Below are 21,326 nucleotides of genomic sequence, written 5' to 3'. Positions count from 1 at the left end.
AAAAGCTGGCCTTGTGTGCTGCCTGCGCCTTACTCAGCGTTAAAAACGGTGTTCAGCGTGCACTTTGCTCCTCCCCCGAGTTACTGGCTGAACTCTGTGAATGTGTTAATATGTTTGGACGCGGCTGTTGTAGGCAAGCATGGGTTGTGCCCAGATGTGGGGTTTGGAAAGCTGAGTGCAGAGACAAGTTTTTATAATAGGTCTAGAAACTTATTTGGAAGATCATAATGAGTCAGGTATCTGTTACACATCTTTGTTTCCCTTTTTTTTTTTCCTTCTGTCAAGATCTTAATTTTTAAAGCAAAGTTGATTATAGGAGTGACTTGGGAAAAACTGTTCAGTGAGATGTGTGTCCTGAGAATACCAGAAAGTTAAAAGCAAGATTGATGGATCAAGTTCTGTAAAAAAGTGTCAAGGTATTGCACCTATACGGTAACATGCTTGCATGAAATCTTGCGTCTGTGTTTTCCTCACTGAAAAGTAATTTCTACTGGCCTTGAATTTCAGCTGGTTAGCTCTTTGGACCATCAGATACATAAACCAAAGCTAACTTGTTTTATATTTGTCTGTTATATTAAATTTGCAGAAAATTTTACTCTCTTAAGTAGCCTCAAGTTTCTATAAATTATTTTAGATGGCTCTGCAAAGTTCTGTAGGCAAATATGCATTCTTCTAATTTTACATTTGTTTTACTGTTTTTATGAGGTTGAAACCAATTATATTTTTAAAAAGCTATTTCAAATCTTTAAATGCAAAGAGAAGAAAAATACACAGTGGTCATCCAATACTTGAAGTTGTTTTTTACTCCTGTACATAGGTTTTTTTAAAATATTATTTTTATATATAACTTAYTCTATAGGGAGATGTTTTTGAAAAACTATGATTACTCTTTCTTTTGAAAGACATCAACATCTAGAGGGATCAGTAACAAAAATGTTGTCTGGAAATGTCTCATCTTTTTGTATCTCCTACTTCTTAGTTGTGCACCATGTAGAACTCATGGCCTTTTATTTTCTTGGAAAATTGTGACCTGAAATTCTTCCTCAGTGATGGCCATATTGATTGTTTCCTTTACCAACTGTCTATTAAAAACTTAAAATGGTACCCTAAGATTTCAAGAGTGGGGTCAGATCTATAAACAATATATAATCCATTAGCATTCGTTGTACCTGGTCTGTGAGCTCAGAGGTCCAGCTTGTAGGCTGGTTCTTAGTCCACTTCTATCAGCCATGTCTCTAAGGGCCTTTCCAGCTGAAAAATTCATGTAGTCTGTCAGTGGCAGCTTGCTCCTGTTTGTCTTTTAGAAATGTTCTAGACCTACTGCTTGTGTCTTTGAACAGACCAGTTACTGTAAATATGCTATATGAACTGTACTCAACGTGCACAACAGCCTCTATTGTTGATAGAAATTTCAGACCCTGAACCTCTAATGCTGTGATACAAGTAGCCTGCCTGACTAGAAATTTTGTACATCACTGAATTAACTCGGAAGCAAAAGATGAGGCAGAATCTTTATAAGGGAAGACCGGGAAAGCCAAGCCTAACTTTTGCCTTGTATTACTTTTAACAGAATAACGAGAAATGGATTTAGAAAGACATAAAAACCTCTAATATGCTATCCCAAATTTGACAAGTAGATAACTTGCATATGGTTGTTGCACATTAAAACTTAGTTGTTTGGATTATTTATTTAATAACCTGYGGTTTAAAGAAATATTTCAGTTTAAACTAGCTTATTACAAGTAACATTCTTGGACTGTGCTTAGCAGTTATCTTAAACACAAACATGACAGGTCTGCCATGGATTTGCTGATGTAGGTCCTGTTTCAGTATTAATTACTCTGTCTCCGTAGTTGCAAAATCCAGTTTGTCTTTTCCGTAGTTGCAGATAAATATAAGTCACTGTATTTTCTTGCTTTCCTCCTGTATGAATGAAATTAACATCTCAGCAACAAAACTCTAATGTGGAAAGCTTTTTACAGCACTGGAATAATGTTTTGCACAGGCTTATAATCATGAGTGGTGAATCACGGTAGATAGTTCTGAGGAAGTAGGTAGACAGATATTTTTGCTCAATAATGTTTTCATCTTATGATTGCTACCAGTGCTAGTGGGGTTAAAAAGTAATRTTGAAAGAATCAATAAAATAATCTTGTTCAGTCTTTCATGACAGTATGTTCAGGTTTGATTACATCATTCTATAAATAAATTCAGACGTTAACTGGTAGCTTAATTGTTATCATTGTGAGTTGAAAGTAATAGGTGGGACTGAAGAAGGATGCTTCAAAGATAAGTAAGGAGATGCAGGACTTTGGGAATATAAGCTATGATACATTGATGATAAGCAGTGTAATTTTTTTCATTTGTATATCTAAAATTTTACACAGTTTTTTTTAAAAGGACTTCTAGTCTTTTACTTGCCTGCAGTACATAGCATGGGAAAGAGTTGGCCAGTTTCCACATGAACTGGCTATGTAATGTACATGTAGTTGTACTTGAACATTAAACTAGAATGACTTCAATGTGTATGGACTCTCTTAGCTTTTTGGAAGCCAGAACTGAATGTGTTGTAGTTTAGTTAGAGGTCTTAGAATGTACTCATTCAGATTACTGGATGTAAGTTCAATTTTAATCTGGTTTGTACAAAAGAACACACTTTGATCAAAATTTGTTGCTAAATTGTTAAATTAACTCAGTGAGTTTTTTCTCTTACTTMATATGCACAGTAACATAAAACTGATACTAACGAGATCACTGTGAAAGATGTACATACTACTGAGAATGAGATATCGTTTGCCTCAAACTTGCTGAATTTAATATGATTTTGAAGAAAACTTGTGGTCTCTTCTGTAATCCTTTTTCTAGGTTTGAATCTTCTGGATTGTTACCAGAAATCTTTCACAGTTCCTAACTACTAATTAATTGATTGAAAAACCAAAAACATGCAAATGTTATTGATGAAGTATATTTTAAAGGATACTCTTCTAAAATAGATGTATTTTGACATATTTTTTCCCKATAAATATAATGTTCTTGATGTCTAGGAGTAAAAATGAACTGGGCAGATGTAATACTTGCAAACATGCGTACATCTATTGKATACTTTCTTGCCTGCCTAAGTTTTAAATTTTGTTGTTTCTGGTAAATAGGCCTAGAGGAGTAATATAGATGGTAATGTACATGTACACAGAGTTGTTAACAAGAATATTTTTGCAACAGCAGGGAAGTAAAATAATAATCCACAAACAGTACACTCAAATAGAAAGTAATCTCAAATACAAAAAAGTGGGAGTGTGCAGTGTTAATCATTAGAGAACTAATATTAAAGAGAYACATTTAGATAGTAATCTGATTTTTAGGATACTGTTTCGTACTTGTCTTTTTTTCCTTTATGTAGAAAAAAACTGCAAAAATATAGTTACAGAAAACATACATCTTTACCTGAACAGTTATCCAATACAGTTATTACTCTTCTGAGCTCTTTTACATATACAAAATACAGATTTTTTTTAATTGTTGTTATTTTTACAGAATGAAACGAGGAAGGAAAATTAATGAGGCTAACAACAGTTCATCTGAAGAGACAGCTGAGAAAGAATCCAAGAGACACAAGATTACAGATRAGAAGAGTGTAGTTGCACAGAGTCCCGATTGGGCTAACCTGCTTCAAGACATTATCCTGCAGGTATTTCAGTACCTGCCCCTCCTGGATCGTGCTCATGCATCGCAGGTCTGTCGGAGCTGGAACCAAGTGTTTCATATGCCTGATCTCTGGAGATGTTTTGAGTTTGAACTGAATCAGCCAGCTACGTCTTACTTGAGAGCTACCCATCCTGAACTAATCAAGCAAATAATTAAAAGGCATTCCAATCATCTTCAGTATGTAAGCTTCAAGGTAGTGTATTTTTATAGGCTCCCTTTTTTTAAGATARCTTTCTAAGAAGCATTTTCTTTTCTTTTTCCCATGTTACTAGGAAAGATTCCAGGGAATGTCTTTGATACTCTTGAGATAGTTTTTATGTTTTTTCTACATAAATATGAAAGCATGGGAAGTATGGTTTAATTAAAATGAGTAATTGAAGTACTGATGATGGTTAGTGGTAATTGACAGCTGTGATCAAAAAATTTTAACATACTGTAAACTAAAGAATGTGTCACTAAATTTTGGAAGAAGTTTATGACTTGATCTTCATGATTAGGATTGCTAGTTATTTAAAAAGGAATATAGCAATTCTCTCCGGTAGGCCTGGTTTTCAGACACAATATCTTGAAGAAATTAGTTCTCTAAATGGATATATATGCATGGAAGTTATCTTCCAATTAATTTATTATATATATATTCTTAGGACCCAAACTTAGAGTAACTGTTTTGGAAATACTTTTTCATTGCCTTAATTCCTTTCTTCCTCCCCTCCTCTTCTTTAAGCATCATAGCTGCTTAGAATTTTACTTCAACAAGCGGTCAGAAATATTTCAGYTTTGATAAATATTTCAGTTTTGATACTACTAAACATTTGAATACTTTTCTTAGACTTAAGTTTAATCAGGATTCATAAACTAGGGATTACCTTATTGCACATTCTCTAGGGCGTTGGTTACAATACTCATGGTCAGAAAACATCTAATGCACAAATAGTAAGTTTAGTAGTACTAGTTAATCAACTAGTAGTTTTAGCACTAAGTGGTATGGGATTGTCTATATATGGAGTTTACTACCGCAGTGTCAAACTATAAACAAAAAACTGCACAGGTTTTGCAAAGCATGATGCACCTACTGCTTATGCTTGGCTGAGAAATACTATTTGGTCAAAATTGGCTTTGTTGCATTATAGACTGACTTTCAACAAATTAAAACCTTTAACAGCTACATTTCTCTGTGTTCAGGAAGGATGCTGTGAAACAATCATGATTRTTTCACAAATTTAGACATGAAAATGCTTCTGTGATAGTCATGTARTGTTTTCTGTTTTCGAAATCTAGCAGTTTCAGTGTTGTAGAAAACRTGTGTGTGAGTGGTTGGGGTACATCTGCCTGTTCACATGTATTGCTACTGCTTGATCTGATACAAGATATAAACTGGTTATCACAAGGCTTGGGTCTCTTCTACCCCATCCCCCCAATATCTGAATAAAGAAAACTTCTGGCTGTATTGGAAGGACTTTTCAGTGTCTAATACTAGGTATTGTTTTGCACCAAATTGTTCTTGAAGGATTTCAGATGCCTTTTACCCATGTGATTTCTTGAATGTATCCCTAAAATTATGCCTTCACGTTGCAGAACAGAGACTAAATCTGGAGAAAACTGCGTAGCAAGGATAATCACAAGAATGTAGATAYAACACTGAGTATTCTATGACTGCTGAAAACTTGAATTTTACTGGGCAAAGTAAGATTGGATTGTTGAAAATAAAAGCTTTTCAGCTTGTGTTTGAATGGAAAATGAACGTTGATTCRACTACAGGCTTACTTCAGATCAGTTGCTGGCAAGGTAGCACGGCCTGTGGCAGACTTAAAATTGATCTTGTTATGAAGCTTTTTACTGTTCTGTAAATTTACAAAGTTGTCATACCTACTATATACAAGAGATTATTTAGAAAGCACATTTGAGTGTTGGGGAAAATCCACTTGAGGCACATTAAGTGATTCAGTTATTTAACAAGCTGACTAATAATGTAGATTTTACAGAGTATCCATTGTATATCTGCCATGGTATTAATGATAAAGGCCCAGCCAGATAGATTGAGATTATACTTAACTCTCCAGCAGCTCCATGTTACAAGCTGAAGCACAGAAAAAGAATAGGCTGCTTTACATAGTGRTGGTTTTATAGGTTTCTTACATTTTGATGAAGAAGTTATAGAGAAAATGGGGCAGGCTCGGGAGCCAAATGAATATTCACTTGTTTGTTATTTGATCTGAATTGATTATCCTTGAACAAACTCCTTAGCTGGCCTCTCACTGTGCTAAATTTTACAGAAGTATTTAGGAGTGCTGTAAATTGATAGTAGATTATCAATTTTTTTGTGTAATTTTTTCTGAAAAGAATTAATGTTACTGAATTTACATGTAGGACATTGATAAAATTCCAGTAATTTTTTTATCATATTTCAGAAGGTAACATAATGTTAAACATAATGTTTAAATGTAGCTACTTGGATTCTTTATGAAAACAGTGTTTGATACAGTATTTTCTGAAACAATTCATTTTGTTTTAAGGTGGACAGTAGCAAGGAATCTGCAGAAGCAGCTTGTGATATTTTATCACAGCTTGTGAATTGCTCTTTGAAAACACTTGGGTTAATTTCAACTGCCCGGCCAAGCTTCATGGATTTACCAAAGGTATTTTAATATGTATATTTTCCTATAGAATAATATTGCAGTGGTTCATATAATATTACTCTTCTTTTAAGAAAAGCTATATGGTAAGATTTATAATTTTAGGCAAATAAGACTTTATTACTGGACCCTATTAAAGAGAGGAACTGAAGCGTTGTACTAAGATGGTAACTAAAGTTACCATATGAGACCTTSGTCCTGACCTTATTCTTCAGAATATTCCTTCTGTCTATTGACCCTTGAGGAATATTAAGGAATATGTTGCAAGTTAGGAGGTTATAGATTTATGTGTGTTTATTTGTAATGTGGGACTACGGGTGGACTATGTTTGAGAGAGGATTTCTGTGGAAGTGAGATAGCTTTATGGTCTCATAATTTGTAGAATTTCATCCATATAGACTTGCTGTGGGGATTATATTATTATTGAAATCTCTTTCTGAAAAGAAGTATGATCATAATTTTCATAACTTCATGTTGTGTAGTCAAGTATAATATTCTTAGGTAAAGTGCACTGTGTTTTTAAATTCTGTCAGGTTTTACTTAGCACCATTTAACCAAACATTAGAATTTGTTAAAAGGCCCCTYATCTAGAAGACAATAAATCTTGTGCTTCTAAACAAGAATTCCTGCTAGTGAGGTAAAAATACACTACTGCTGAGTAGCGCGAGAGTGGTCATGGTACCTGGGCTGATAGTTCCATGCAGGACCATCCTGAATATTTTTCAGCCTGACTGCYGAATCCCGGGGTATGTGAATCCCCAGATCCAGCTAAACTATTAACCTGGTCTCAGTGATGTCATTGCTGATGACAGCAACCAGACAAGAAGGAAGAGGGAATAACCTCAGGGAAGGAAATAGAGTATGAGGCAACAAGGGTAGCAGGGCTKCAGGAAGGAGAGAGGGAAGATTCCAGGGTAGGCAGGATTTAAACGAGGTTAGCTGCTGAAGGATTATTAATTGTTATCCTGGGCAGTGTTCACAATTATGTCATAGTGTTCCCTTGAATGTATTTTTAATCCTTAATTTTCAAAGAGGCTTTATAGAATTTTAATTAGATTCTGTAGGGTGTTTTACTCTTCGAGTATGCTTTCAGAGGTGAACATGCAAGTAATCTGAATGTAGTGAAAACAATCCACAATCTTAATGTGTTAGAAATAATTTGTCCATTTATCTGTTGTGTATTTTATTATTTCTTAATTTTGCTGTTTTACTTATTTTTTCACTGAAAGGGTATGCTATGGTTATTCAGCTTGCTGAATAATCGTTTTTAGTCATTCATGTTCTGGTCTTACTCAGTTTCAACTCTTAAAATAGTCTTCCCTCTTTCTTGTTCATAACAAATTCACAGTTGGCCTTGTAAAATATATTCAAAATGAGCCTAAATTAACTCAGGACACAAAATTTGCCCTTCTCATGTTTACCACTTGAGTAAATTCTGTCATCTGCAGATATTGCCCGGAGTGATTTTTTCAATTGCCTTAGACCGCTAGTAAAGCTAAAAGAATAAAATTAAACCAAGAATATGTTATTGTGGGAAGTGATTAGTAACAGTTCCATCGGATGAGAAGCAGGTAAAGATGAATGGATTGGKGAGAAGAAATCACAAAAAGATCAGATTGTATAGAAGGTCTGAACTATTTGTTAGAAATCAGAAGAATGTTTATAGAAATAATGCAAATGTGAAGTCTGGCAAATGTTATTTGTAAATCACATTTAGCATTATGTTGCCTTAACTTCACTAAGTACATTCTACATGAATCCTTGAAGGACTCTAATACCGAAATTTTAGAATCACACTGTTGCTTACATGTKTGTCAATATTGAAAAGACATTAGATCACCAGCCTTTACCTTTTGGTATATTGCATGCTTTATTTGCTTTTATTAATGCTTTTATTGTTGCTCTTCAAACTATGGTTTCAAGTTACCTGTTTTTACAAGCATGTTTAACTTTCTTTAGCTGTTTAACATCCTTCTTAGAAGAAGGAATTTCATTTTCTGTAGTTAGACTGTAAAGACAGTATTTACAAATTTGCAAATCCAAARTGGAAGTACTATCTGAGCACCTTTCTTTTTCTTCAGTACCTAATGTATATCATTAGAGTACTTGGAAGTGCTGCCTAAAGCCAAATCGCTAATGCTTCTTATTTGAACATTCTGTTTTCATTTACATTAACTGACTTTGTTTTTTGCTAAAAATCACATACCATTAGATTTAGAGCAGCAATTAATATTTTCATAAACTGGCAAAGATGGTACATATGAATGAGCAAATAACGTTTTTGAGCTTTCTGTCATATAACTGTATTCAGGTTTCTACACTGCATGTGGTTCAGAGTGGAACCTCACTGAAATCAAAGTATTTAATCAGGAAAATTATATGTAAAGAGGTTGGTGTGTTCGTGTTCTGGTACCTGTTTTGGTAGAGGAAAAGTAGAGTGGGTAGAATAGCCTTGGGTATGAGGCTGAGTAGAATACATCAATACAGTAATGTTCCAAAATTTAAGTTCTGATACTCAGCATGTAATCGGTATTCCAAATAGATACACTTTATCTAATTCTTATTTCTGTATGTATTGAAATRTTCTGTTTATTTATGACTATTTAATGAAGAGTTACCTTATGTTCATTAAATATTTAATCATCAATTTCCTTGTCTGAGTATCATCTTTGTCAGTTCCTAGAAGTATAGCTCTAAGGTTCTCATAAATGTGTTTATATGTTAAAATTTGCTATTTAAATGCTGATATTACATATATCAACCTTTGGTAATGAAACCAATAGTCTTAGTCATGTGTTCCTGTAGATAGAAGTGGGAGGTGGGGGAAGATGTGCATTGCTAACCATTGAATTACTGCTAGAAAAAAAAGCATGAATCAGGAAACAGACCATTGTTGTACTACTTACCAGTGAAGAGCAGCTATTCACTTTTCCATTCCAGTTAGCTGTCAAGGTRAATCCATTCAAAAGGGGTCAACCCTGTACCACTTGACTTCAGGCATTTTTTTTTTAAACGATACACCTTCCTGTACAAAAGCCTTTTCATTCAACTTGTTATACCTCTTCTCATTTTGCCATCAGCTTCTTGGAAGAGGTTGACCTTACCAGCATGAAGTTCATTCTTAGTGCCTGTGCACTAAGATTTTTGCAATAGTAGAATGCCTTGTTTTTATTTTTTGTTCCTTTCCCAAGAATTTCTAACGTTTTGTTTGCAAATTTGACTRCTGCTGCCATTTGATTGATGTTCTTTGGGAAATACTGACAATCCCAAATTCTTTCCAAGCCCTAACAACTAATGTAGAGCATATCACTTTGCACAGTTAAAATTCAATGTCAGTAAATACAAAGTAACACATATGAGGAAATAATTTTGTCTTCCATTTTTATAGCCTACTTGATCAGTAATCTGAGGTTTTTTGGGTAACTCTTTGCAGTCAGCCTTAGGTCRGACTGTTATTTTGCAGTTCACCTTTTATTCCCATATATTTTTCCATGACTCTGCTCAATGTGAGTCTCTAACTATATTTCTATTCCTATAATGAGCTTAGTATTTCTAGAGCAAATACACTTCTCTAATTTTCAGATGTGCACAAGATTTTTTAACCTAATTGTGGATTTCAGTGCTGTTTGGGTCTCATTCATTTTSACTGTATCGTGTGCTTTAAAACTTGAAGGATCATTTAGTTTTAGGTATCATTCACTTCTTAATCACCCAAAACAACAAAAGAAAGCTTAATACAAAGGACACTTAGGAAACAAGTTCATAGGTAGGATAGATTCTCCTACCTGGTTTTTCTAGAAAGCTAGTAAGGAACTCCAGAGTTAGTGCTTCTGAGAAGCACACTGAAATTTATGAAATATATTAGGTTGAGAAAGTTGACATTTTGGAGATAAGAGGAAAAATAAGTTGGTATTAATTTAAATATTAACATGAATTTTTTTGTCGTAGTTGTCTACAGAAGTCTTCTTTCTGTTAATCTCTGTGTTTGGAAGTATATAGGGATTAGCATAGGTTTTCTCCAGTAGGAAGCTCTGGAGTGCTAATTCTTAAATTTCATGAGCAAACTCAGTCCTTTGCTCCAGCTGACAAGATCCAGCTGTTTGTCTTTCTCTACTGAGTGTACAAACTTATGCTGGATTCATTCCCTTTCGTTTTCTCTCCGCACACCTTACCTTGAGGTCACAGGGTCATCCACGTGCCTTGTTCTTTCTACTGCAAACTGCATTCCTAAGTAGCCAAGAACATGGACCTGTTCAGATTGTGCTACTGCRTTGAAAAAACTCTTAAAACTGATCACACATTTGGCTTGCCGCGCTTTACTGAGTTTGCATTTCAGCAATGCAGCGCAACACATTACACRGGAATTCCTGGTTTAGGAGTTGCTTCTTAAAGAACATGCTGCTGCTTAAGCATGAGCYGCGTTTAAGAACATGATGCTTGTTAAAAGAGTATGATTTGTAAATTATCTCTAAAGTTAGGGCTACTATGTTTTCTCTTTGGTTGTGGCTTTCCAGTAGCATACTTCAGGTTTGTGTAGTGGATTGTTCTGGTGAGGCTTTCAGTTTATGTTCAAAGTTAAACATTCTGATTTGCCAAATATGTAGGTTGATGGCAAAAAATGATGAAACTTTCTCTTTATTCCAGAATATTTTAATACTATTATTCATTTTTAAGTATTCAGTATCAAATTAAAATAATACTGTGAATAAATAAAGAAAAAACAGGATTACTCTGTAAGTATAGATCATTGAGGTTTTTATTTCAGATACCACTGTTTTAATTAAACTTTTTTTTTGCAGTCTCACTTTATTTCTGCACTGACAGTGGTGTTTGTAAACTCCAAATCCCTCTCTTCACTTAAGATTGATGATACACCAGTAGATGATCCGTCTCTCAAAGTATTAGTGGCTAACAACAGTGATACCCTCAAACTGTTAAAAATGAGCAGTTGCCCTCATGTTTCTCCAGCTGGTAAGCTACTGTGTCTTTGTTCTGTTTTTTGTTTGGTTGGTTGGTTGTGTTTTTTTTTTTTTAAGTGTATTCATTAAATGCTCTCTGAAAAACAGTAAGCCTCTTGGGGGGTAGGGAGCATGGGGGGAATMGAATGATGTTGAATATAGCAACTTGGTATATGCAGCAGCTGTTGCAGTGAAAGATACTGCTTATCTGTCCATCCCATACTTTACCCCAACAGTATTGCAGAATGAATACTTGGCTAATAGTAACAGAGAGCATAGTTATTTTGGACAAATAACTGCTTGTGGAAGTTAAGAGTATGCACTGACTTGATAGGTGCATTCCTTCTGCAATGAAAATTTAAGCATTCCAATGTAATTAAGCATTTTTTGAATGTGAGTTCCTTTTCAGCAGTTCATAATATGTGGTTTGAGTTTTGGAATGTCATGGATTATGAAGGTGTTGGACTCGTTGTTCGGAAAGAAAACAGTTTAATCTTTCACTGGAGAACAAGTGCAGGCAGCACTCAAAAGGGGATGAGACTGAGCTGTGCAGAACTGTCATTACCGGTTACACTTCATTAACTGTATAAACTTGTGTTTGTAGCAAAAATGAAGCTAGCCCATATCAGAACGAAAGCTTTATCCAGTTTGTTGTAGTTCATAGAACTCCCACTTCTAGAAGATTTACAAAATGCAGAACATTAAGATTGTTTTCTCAGATTATATATAGCCTGTCAATACACACAGTTTTTCACTGAGGAATGGAAGAGGAACCATAAATGAGCTGCTAGTAGCTTTAAGTTTCTTTTCTGATTTTACATAGAAACAACTATAATTAGGATAGTTTTCTTCATGCTAATATATTGCAGTTCTAAGTAATAATAATGTGAAATTCACCAGCAGGCATCCTAAAGATACTGTAGCGGAGATCATTTTGTTTTAGTGATGCCAAACAAAACACAAACTTGATACGTTTGCAGGTGTAGCTCTCAAACGAGAGCTTTTGTCTTTTTTTTTTTTTTTTTTTTAACAAATAAATCCTGAGACTACAGATACATTTGGCAGCAGATCTGTCCAGCAGAGTGTTTAACAGCATGTTAATTGAAATGTTATTTCTTTCAAAGCTTGATAATCATGGATAAGGCCTTGCTTAAATTAACTGCATTGATCATGTTACTTCTTATTAACCAAGCCAGTGAGTGCCAGACAATTAGGTGAAAACAAAAAGTGTTTAGTGTACTTCAAACAACTGACTGGCACAAATCTTGGCAGTTAATATCAATAAAGAGAATGAAAGAAAGTATTTGGAATCAGTCCTTAGATCCTTTCAGTCCTCCTCAAGTGATCCCATCCCTTTCTGAGGTTGAAGCCATTTAAACCTGCCAACTGGAAAACAGTTTCAACAGTTCTAAAATAGAAATCTATGCTGATTTCTATTACCTGTGCCTATTTGCCTTAGTAAATAGGAACAACCACCATTCTCGACCTTAACTGACYCACACATGCTGTTATAGCCCTCTTCATATTATCTCCAGCACTGCCTTTCCTCTCTCTAACCCTTCCTTTTTCATCCACTTCAGCAAATCAGTGAGGTTTCCCACCACCAGAACAGGTTTCAGGAAGAGCTCTGACAAGAACAGCAGCATCAGTAACCATCAGACACTGCAGCCAGGGCAGGCTGCCCCAGCAGGATGAGGCAGGGCACTTACGCCCTCATTCCTTGACTTAGAAAGACARGAAGCTGCAGTAAGATCTTGTACRTAACGCACACAATCTCCCCTGAATCACTGGGAGATTATCAGGAGTTTTATCAAGTAGTAATATTTGTTTCTGCCCTTGACTTTCTAAAAATAAGTGGAAAAATTAAGATTAAAGGAAAACATAAAGCAAAACTAGGAGATACTAGCTACAGATGTATTTATTATCACTACATAAAGAACTTTTTTAAGGCTGTAAAATGAACAGCTTGTATTTAGTAAGGAAACACATAGAAATATCTATATTGTGTTCTGATAGCCCTGTATGCTTTTGATCTTCAATTACATGACCACATACCGAGTTCTTTTGTATTCATTTCCTAAAGAAACAACTACCTGTGTCAGGTAGAAAACGCTCTGAGGCTACAGTAATATTGTGYAAGTACAATAGTACAAATCTCTCTTTTCCTAACTTCTGTGTGCTTAATTTTACAAAATTAAAACATATTCATTTAATATATTTTTATAACTTTCAGTTACACRGTATTTTCTTAAAATTTATTTTGTCTAATTAATACTGTTATGATATTGAAGTTTTAACATCTGTGTTACACTTCATTATTCTAAAGGACTTGTGTAAATATACTTTGTTATCCGAAATAAAATGTTCTAGAGACTTTAACCATGGGAGGCAGCAAGATGCAACCCTGTTTAATGTGTTCTAGGTGACCCTGCTGAGCAGGGAGGTTGGACTAGATGATCTCCAGAGGTTCCTTCCAACCTTACTGATTCTACRATTCTGTGTTTTCTGACTTAAAATGCGAGAATCCTTGTGTGTCTGAGARGCAAGGAAACTGTGATGTGTATAGAGGAGGAGGCTCCAGCAGCAGTTTGTAGCAGGGTCAGGGGAATAGTTCCTTTGGATTTGGATCCAAAGGATCCTGACTTGATCAGGTTAGCCCTAGCGGACTTCACTGGTTTGTGGCTAATCCTTTCTAGAAAATTTTGTGCAACATCACACACTTGGTAATCTGGGTGAGGGTGTGAGTTTACAAAGTCACCTAACTGACATGCATTGTTCAATGCATATTTTATCATGTTTTAAATTGAAGGTACATAGGGGAAGACATGGCAGTGCCCCTTAGAGAAACAAGGGAGGCAAATACTGTTGCCCTTCCTGAAACTTGAGATAAATAGGATGAAATCAGATACATTAAGAACAAAACCAGAGAGTGATAAGTAAAAGGCAGAATAATTTGATTGCTTAATGGAGGTCTGGATGTGCTTTGAGACAGAGAAAAGAGTGGAACAAAGGAGAAAGGCTTGTTGGCTTCAGAACAAGCAGATTGTGAAAGTGAGACTGTCAAAGGAAAATGAGAAGCTTTGAGCACTAACTTACTCTTTTTTTTTCCCTTCTCTCTCCTCTCCCCCTTCCTCTCTTTTTTTCTTGAGGCAATATTCTAATTTAGGCTGCTGTAAACTGTGGAAAAAACTTTAATTGAACCAAAAGAGCCACAAGTTATGCCAAGCTAATTACTTCTAGGTACACTTAAAATGCTATAACGAGCCTTCAAATAGAAGTCCCAGGGAGATGCTCAATCCTAGATGAGTACTTAAGACCTTTATTAGTGAAGGGCAGAGAGGAATAATGCAAGTAGTGCAAGAGAGACTCCTCTATTGAGGGATGAAAGAAAAGACCGATGTCAAACTGTGAATTGCTTCCAAAAGATGTTCTGAATAATCCATAGGTTACTGTGCAAGATAAAAGGCATGTTTGGGTTGGGGTGGAGAATACAAAGGCAGTAATGTATTTCTGATCTGTGTGASAATACCTGCAATTTCTGCTGCTTGCTGTTTTCTGTCTGAATTTTAACTCATATTAAAACTGCAACAGCACCTTGYAAAACAAAGTAGTGCTTATTCTTAAATCCACATTGATGTGTTGTCTTTTATTACCTGAAATACTAGCTACTGCAGTAGAGGGAACTGRAAGTATTTCTGTAAAGATTGTGGGTCTGCTTTGGGGGTGAGAGGGTCACTTCTCTTTGGATAAGGGGGTGGAGGAGCGAAGTGGATGTGGAGTGTGCCTGCATCAGCAGCGTAGCACACAGGAGAGGGGTTTTTGATGCAAACCTGCAGAGTCTGTAGTAGGCACTCAGAGCAATTTACCTCCTGCTCGTGTCCGGTGTTGAGACTCTGTGCAGGGGTGCTCGGTAGGGTGCACGACTCGCAGCGTGGACGCCAGGCTCTCCAGCAGTGAACTGTCTACACGTGCAGGCTGCACGAAGAACTGCRATGGAAACACTTCCCGTTGCCAGTACGGGATGTGGACGTGCAGTCCTAGAACCATAATGGATCGCAGCAAATATTGAATGGCAGCCCTTCCCTCTTTGCATTGCACTAGTCACTATTGTAAATGTACCCTTCCTAAAGGGTTTTTTTGTTTGTTTGTTTTGAAAGGTACCAGCTTTGGATTTGCATGATGAGTAACAAGTGAGTTTGGATGCTAAAAAGGATAGCAAGTGGTTTTTTTTGTTTGTTCTGAAACTGTAGTGATAGTACAGRGTATGTGGCCATTCATAGGAGTATTGCTATAAGAATCACTTTATCTCCTGTGATTTATGGAGCACAAAGATCTCTGGCATGTGTTTATGGGGCACAGAATTCTCTAGCTGTTCTACTTCTGTACTCTGATCTTAAAAAAAAAAAAATCAATATTTTCACTTTGTTTGTTTGTTTGTTTTGTGAATGTATTTCCACATCTAAACTGTTTTTACAAGAAATAGGTAAAGCAAGAGTTTGGTTAAAATTTTGTCCTCTTAAATTCTACTTCTTTTTTTTTTCCCAGTCTAACAACCTTTTATATTTGAAATGGTATTTTCATTTCATTATTCATCTCATATTCTTATATCTATCTATCTATATATATATATATTTGAAATGGTATTTTCATTTCATTATTCATTTCATATTCTTATATCTATCTATCTATATATATATACACACATAGTTTAGATATAGTTAGAACTGTTTCCATTTAATGTGTTTTTTCTGACTCAGTGGAAATTTCAAACCACAGTTTTTCAATTTAGTATTTTTTTTAATTAAGCAGCCTATTTTTAAGCTCAGTATAGACTTATTTTTGAACTTAACTGCCTCTTAAAATAGAAAAATATTAAAAGATAGCAACTATTGTTTCAAAGCCACAATGTATTGAGCTCAGGTTTGCTGTTGGATATTAAATATTATGTTCTCATCTTCTCTATTAATGGAAAGATCCTACCCTGAATTACATGCAGTTTTCTGGGTCACATGAAAAGCAGAGGACTATATAAAGGAATGCTGTTCTAAAACCGTTCCCTGTGTAGTAATGTTGCTTGTATCTGTCAATAGAATGACTGAAAACTTCACAAGCTATCTTGAATTCTTTTTGTTAATGTCTTTGTCTTCCATAAGCAGCAGGTGATATTGATGTGCTAGAGGAAAAAAGAGTCTGAAAATCACTCTTCTATGAATTAGTGCTCCCAGTTTTTAGTGTTCTTCCTTGTTTCCCCTCTTCTGCTGTAGCTTTTCCAAGTTTAATTATTTATACTTCACTAGAAGGAATGAACACTGAGAGCAGTGCCTTCCGACCTACATTATAATCTAGCATTCATTTTAGGTATGCTTTCCTCTGACAGTCGGATTTCATTCATGGCCACTTTGTCAGCCATTGACATGGACAGCAGTTCTTCCAGAGCAGACAATAGAAATAGTTTTATTATGAGTAAGCCCCTTTTCCAAAAGTGATTGAGTATGTACATGAACTTTATGACAAGGCAGAACAGTCAGTCTGCTATCAATATATTTGTTGTGTTATAACTAAATTCCCCAGGAAAGTGTACGATATGGTGAGTTAACTTTTTCACATTTCCCTAGCAAAATAGCAATATAATGACAAGGTGTATGTGTGTCTTACTGTGTTAATACAAAGACTACGCAGGAGTATGTTCATGTGAGTAAGGCAGACTTGAATTGTTCAGGATGATTTTGTTTTGATATTATGTCTTGATCATGTGTTCGAATATCTTTGCACCCTTTTGACATGTATAAATAAACTCACTCTTACGTGACACTGTTCCTTGTTCAATTCTTAGWATGTTTATGTGTTTGTGTAACCCATTTTAAAATGTTTCCTCTTCCCAGGTATCCTTTGCGTGGCTGACCAGTGTCACGGTTTACGTGAGTTGGCGCTGAACTACCATCTGCTGAGCGATGAGCTTCTGCTTGCTTTGTCTTCTGAAAAACACGTCAGATTAGAACATTTGCGTATTGACGTTGTCAGTGAAAATCCTGGACAGACTCAGTTCCACACAATTCAAAAAAGCAGCTGGGACGCTTTCATCAAGCACTCTCCTAAAGTAAACTTAGTAATGTACTTTTTCTTGTACGAGGAAGAGTTTGACCCATTCTTTCGCTATGAAATACCTGTCACTCACCTTTACTTTGGAAGATCGGTAAGCAAAGATGTACTTGGCCGTGTTGGGATGACGTGTCCTCGGTTAGTTGAACTGGTTGTATGCGCTAATGGATTACGGCCACTGGATGAGGAGCTGATTCGTATTGCAGAACRTTGCAAGTATCTGTCAGCCGTTGGCCTAGGAGAGTGTGAAGTCTCTTGCAGTGCCTTTGTTGAGTTTGTCAAGATGTGTGGTGGTCGTCTCTCCCAGCTTTCTATTATGGAGGAAGTTCTGATTCCTGACCAGAAATACAGCCTAGAGCAGATTCACTGGGAAGTTTCAAAGCATCTCGGTAGAGTATGGTTCCCGGACATGATGCCCACATGGTAATTTCCTTTAAAAATTTCAGAGCAGACGGAAATAGCACCTTAAACCCAAGCTTACAGTATTGCAATTTATTATATAAGCGTATTTAATACTATAGTTTTTATTGTAAGTCACTGCATTGTTTCATAGAAAACTAATTTCTCATTTAGATATTACTTCTGAAGCCCAGATTTAAAAATAGAACTTGTGAATAGCTCCAAAACATTTTTTTATCCAGACAAAATGTTTTCTGTTYAGATTTGCTTTTCTCATTGACAGTGACCACAAGTTTGTATAGAAATAAAAAACTAATTACAATATTGAAATGCACCTGCAAGATATCAGTTGTCCATATGCTGTCCCCCTTTGATTTAGATACTAATACTGAACACAAATTGGATTTGATCTTAAAAATAGATGAAATTGTATGGTTCTGTTGTAGACTATAGCATTTCTAAATGCAGTTACCTAGCTGACAGGATCAAGATTATACGGCATATTTAGTATGCTGTGAAAATGCACCTTCTCTTATATAAAAATCAAAAGAGGCAAGAGCAATACACAGTAATACAGTTTAGATAATTAAAATATTAAATTTGCTACCTTTATTCAACAAATTATTAAATCCATCTAAAAATGTATTTAGAGTGCAAACAAAKAGTAATGGGAGTTAATAACAATTTTGTTTTTTCTTCTATGCATTTTAATATAGTTTGCTTATGGGGTCTCAGATCCTTGCCTAAACCTGTTTTAAGGTATTATGTTTAGCTCAGGAAGCGAAAGCATTCTGGGGAAAAAATGTAGATACATTGTATTTTAAAACATATTGGAGTTAATGAGCTTTTCTTGCACATTAACCAGTTTTGTAGCATAAGGTTAGTCAGAACAGTGCATGATTTATTAGATGACCACTGCAATGTTAAATGTGACAAACCTGGATGTTCAGAGTGTAGTGAGAGAATAGGAAGTTAAAATTTGAATGATGACCAAGATCCTTTTAACAAAATCTTAGACCTGTTCATTGCTTAAAACTTAAGAAAAGGCTTTGTAACAGTTGCTTAAGCTGTATAAACTACTTGTATACTGTAAATCTGTTTCAGAAATGTTTATGTATAAAGTGAATGTTTGATAGATGATCATTTTGTATACTGTTTAATTAAGCTAGTTCAAAYATTTCATAATATTTAAAAACCTAAAAGCAGTAAACTTGCGTGAATTAAGCAATCAGTAAAGTAGAGCAATATGCAAAAATTTTTTTTGAATATCGGCAAGTCCATTTATTAAAGGAAGTGTTGCCTACACCAGTTACAGACTAATGTATTGCCTGTGATCGGGATGTGGCTTGTGACTTTATTTCTTAACACGAATGGTTACTTTATTACACTTTCTCTTTTGCATTATTGATTGGTAACACTAAAATATTAATGTGGCTGCTGAATGTGTTTGAAAGATGTGATCAGCCATCAGCAAGGCAAAGCCTCCCCAGTTCTGGGCTGAATTGAACTGTGCTGCTGGCTGCTTTTCACTTGAGCTGTGCAGCTAGTCCTGGTAATAAGTAGGCTTTCTTTACTTCTGATTTTAGTAGATGTTTATCTGAATGTATAGGCCAATTGTAATACACTTATGAGCATATTTAAGTTCATAACTATATTTTGAGCAAGCGTTGCTCAGTGGACTGGATATCTTTACAGAGGAAGTGTATGTTTCTGTAGAGTTTTGTGATTTAAAAATCTCATTTTATTAAATGTGTTTTTGTATTAGAATTTGTTAAATTAATGTAATACTATAATTTGCTTTTATTTGTATAAAAGGTAACAGTATATTTAGACTGTAAAAGTAAAAAAAGAGGAAAAAATTCTTGTATTTTTGACTTTTGGAATTGCCAGTGTCTGAGTGATAAAAATGGAATTAACACTAATAATCAGGGGAAGAGGGAATGTTTTCACTGGATTAATCGTTTGGAGTAATTCTATCTAGTAATGCAGCTGAAATCTCATGGGACCTGGACTGCTGGTGTCTGGATGGTGGCCAGGTGAGCAGTACTTGGTCTGCGGCTTACTCCTGCGCGAGTGGGAATAAAGGGAGGGCAAGGCAGCCGCCTTCCCTCAGTTGTTGATGTGTCGCCTCAGGAATTACCAGGCCTGTCTCTGAGGTTCAGCCTTCTGCTCCTCATGGATCGCGAGGTGGGGACCATATCAGTAGTTGAAGGCGTTAGGCTTATCTGTGCCAGAAACGAGCAGGGAGTTACTGGAGCAGGGTAACTGGCTGGCCTTTTTCTGAGAGGGACTCTGGCAGTTTTGTTGCATAAACTTTAAAAAACAAAAAAACCACAAAGTACAAAACCCCCTGCCTATGTTGTGTGCGCCCCAGAAAGCTGGAGTTATCCGTGTCCTTATGTGTTGGTGTAAATGCTGCACAGTATTGCATCACTAGCAGAATGGAAACGGCGTCACTAAAGGAAAGAACAACACACGCACAGTCTTGAAAGAAGCTGTTTGCTCCAGTGATGGGCTGCAGTTCTTACACATCAGATCAGTTGCGCTGTTCTTGGTTCAAATAATCCAAGTATAAAACATACTTTCTAGGCAAGCCTGCATTCTAATTGCCTAACCTCAGTCTAAGCGCTAGAGAAACTGTTTCTAGTACAATGACTAGTCAGTTCGCGTGTCACCTCTGCCACCGTTGTGAGCTTTCTGTTCAGATCCTTAAGTCTCTGGAGCCAAGTAGTTAAAGCGAGGGGCTAGAAGTAATACRTACCTCCAAAACCYGGTGAGGAACACAAACTTATATACRCAAGTGGCAGCAAGAAGGAATCAAGTTCTGTGTTACTTTATTGCTGAATAYACTGACAGATTTTGTGTTAGGCTGTTGCTGTAGAAGTGATGTTTCTTTCTGCTTCTGATCCCTGACAAGTAACTGGTTACCTTTTGTCTTTTTTTGTTGCCAGAAATACATTGTTCTCTAACTTCTAGCTAAAACATGTTAGGCTGTACTGGTTTCTCTTCAAAGTGACCCCCCCCCCCCTTTGTAGCATCTGCAGTATTAGTGTTAAAGCAAAATATGCTAAATTAAGTAGGAAAAGTGAGACAAGCTGYTGCATTATACAGACACACAAACCTAGGATGATACTAACTTGTACTGAGTGCTGTGAAGTTATTTATGTTCAAGCTCAGCTATGAAAAGTGATTATTTCTTTCATACGGACATACATTACTTTGATCGTGTTCTTTAACCATTGTGAAGGTTTTACCTCTGTAATCACATATAAAGGATAGTGTAAAGCTGCATTAAAGTTGTATAATYGCTCTAGATAGTGTGAGTTTATGGACACCATCTTTTTTGATGGCTGGGAGCTGAGCAATACAGCTGTAACATGCTGGATTCAAAACCAGCTGCCACTGCAGGTGTGTTTCAGGCCTTGGTATTTGCAATGAAGCCTAAAATACTCTGGCTTTTTTGGGGGGGGGGGGAGGGAAATAAAATTATTTTGATGCCTCAGGTTCCTTGGTCCCACATGAAAGAAACCCAAGC

At 35.9% G+C, this 21,326-nt stretch overlaps 1 protein-coding gene across 2 annotated transcripts; it reads left to right on the top strand.

Moving 5' to 3' along the window:
* The first annotated feature begins 15 nt into the window (after window positions 1–15).
* Window positions 16–21,106, top strand: FBXL3 (F-box and leucine rich repeat protein 3). 2 transcript variants are annotated; one of them, XM_085309531.1, is made up of 5 exons: window positions 16–416; window positions 3,532–3,895; window positions 6,216–6,338; window positions 11,135–11,306; window positions 17,176–21,106. In XM_085309531.1, the coding sequence occupies exons 2-5, from the start codon at window positions 3,533–3,535 to the stop codon at window positions 17,817–17,819; spliced, it is 1,302 nt and encodes a 433-aa protein (XP_085165657.1). In that variant the 5' UTR covers window positions 16–416; window position 3,532; the 3' UTR covers window positions 17,820–21,106. The 2 variants fall into 2 exon arrangements, with proteins under 2 accessions (XP_085165657.1, XP_085165658.1); XM_085309532.1 differs by lacking the exon at window positions 16–416 and adding an exon at window positions 2,843–2,865.
* The last annotated feature ends 220 nt before the right edge of the window (window positions 21,107–21,326 follow it).

This window comes from Rhea americana, unplaced genomic scaffold, assembly GCF_003343005.1.
Source record: "Rhea americana isolate MKP2758 unplaced genomic scaffold, rheAme1 scaffold_3, whole genome shotgun sequence".
Lineage (NCBI taxonomy): Eukaryota > Metazoa > Chordata > Aves > Rheiformes > Rheidae > Rhea > Rhea americana.
The sequence above is the reverse complement of the archived record's forward strand: the minus strand, read 5'-3'. Positions and strand labels throughout refer to the sequence as shown.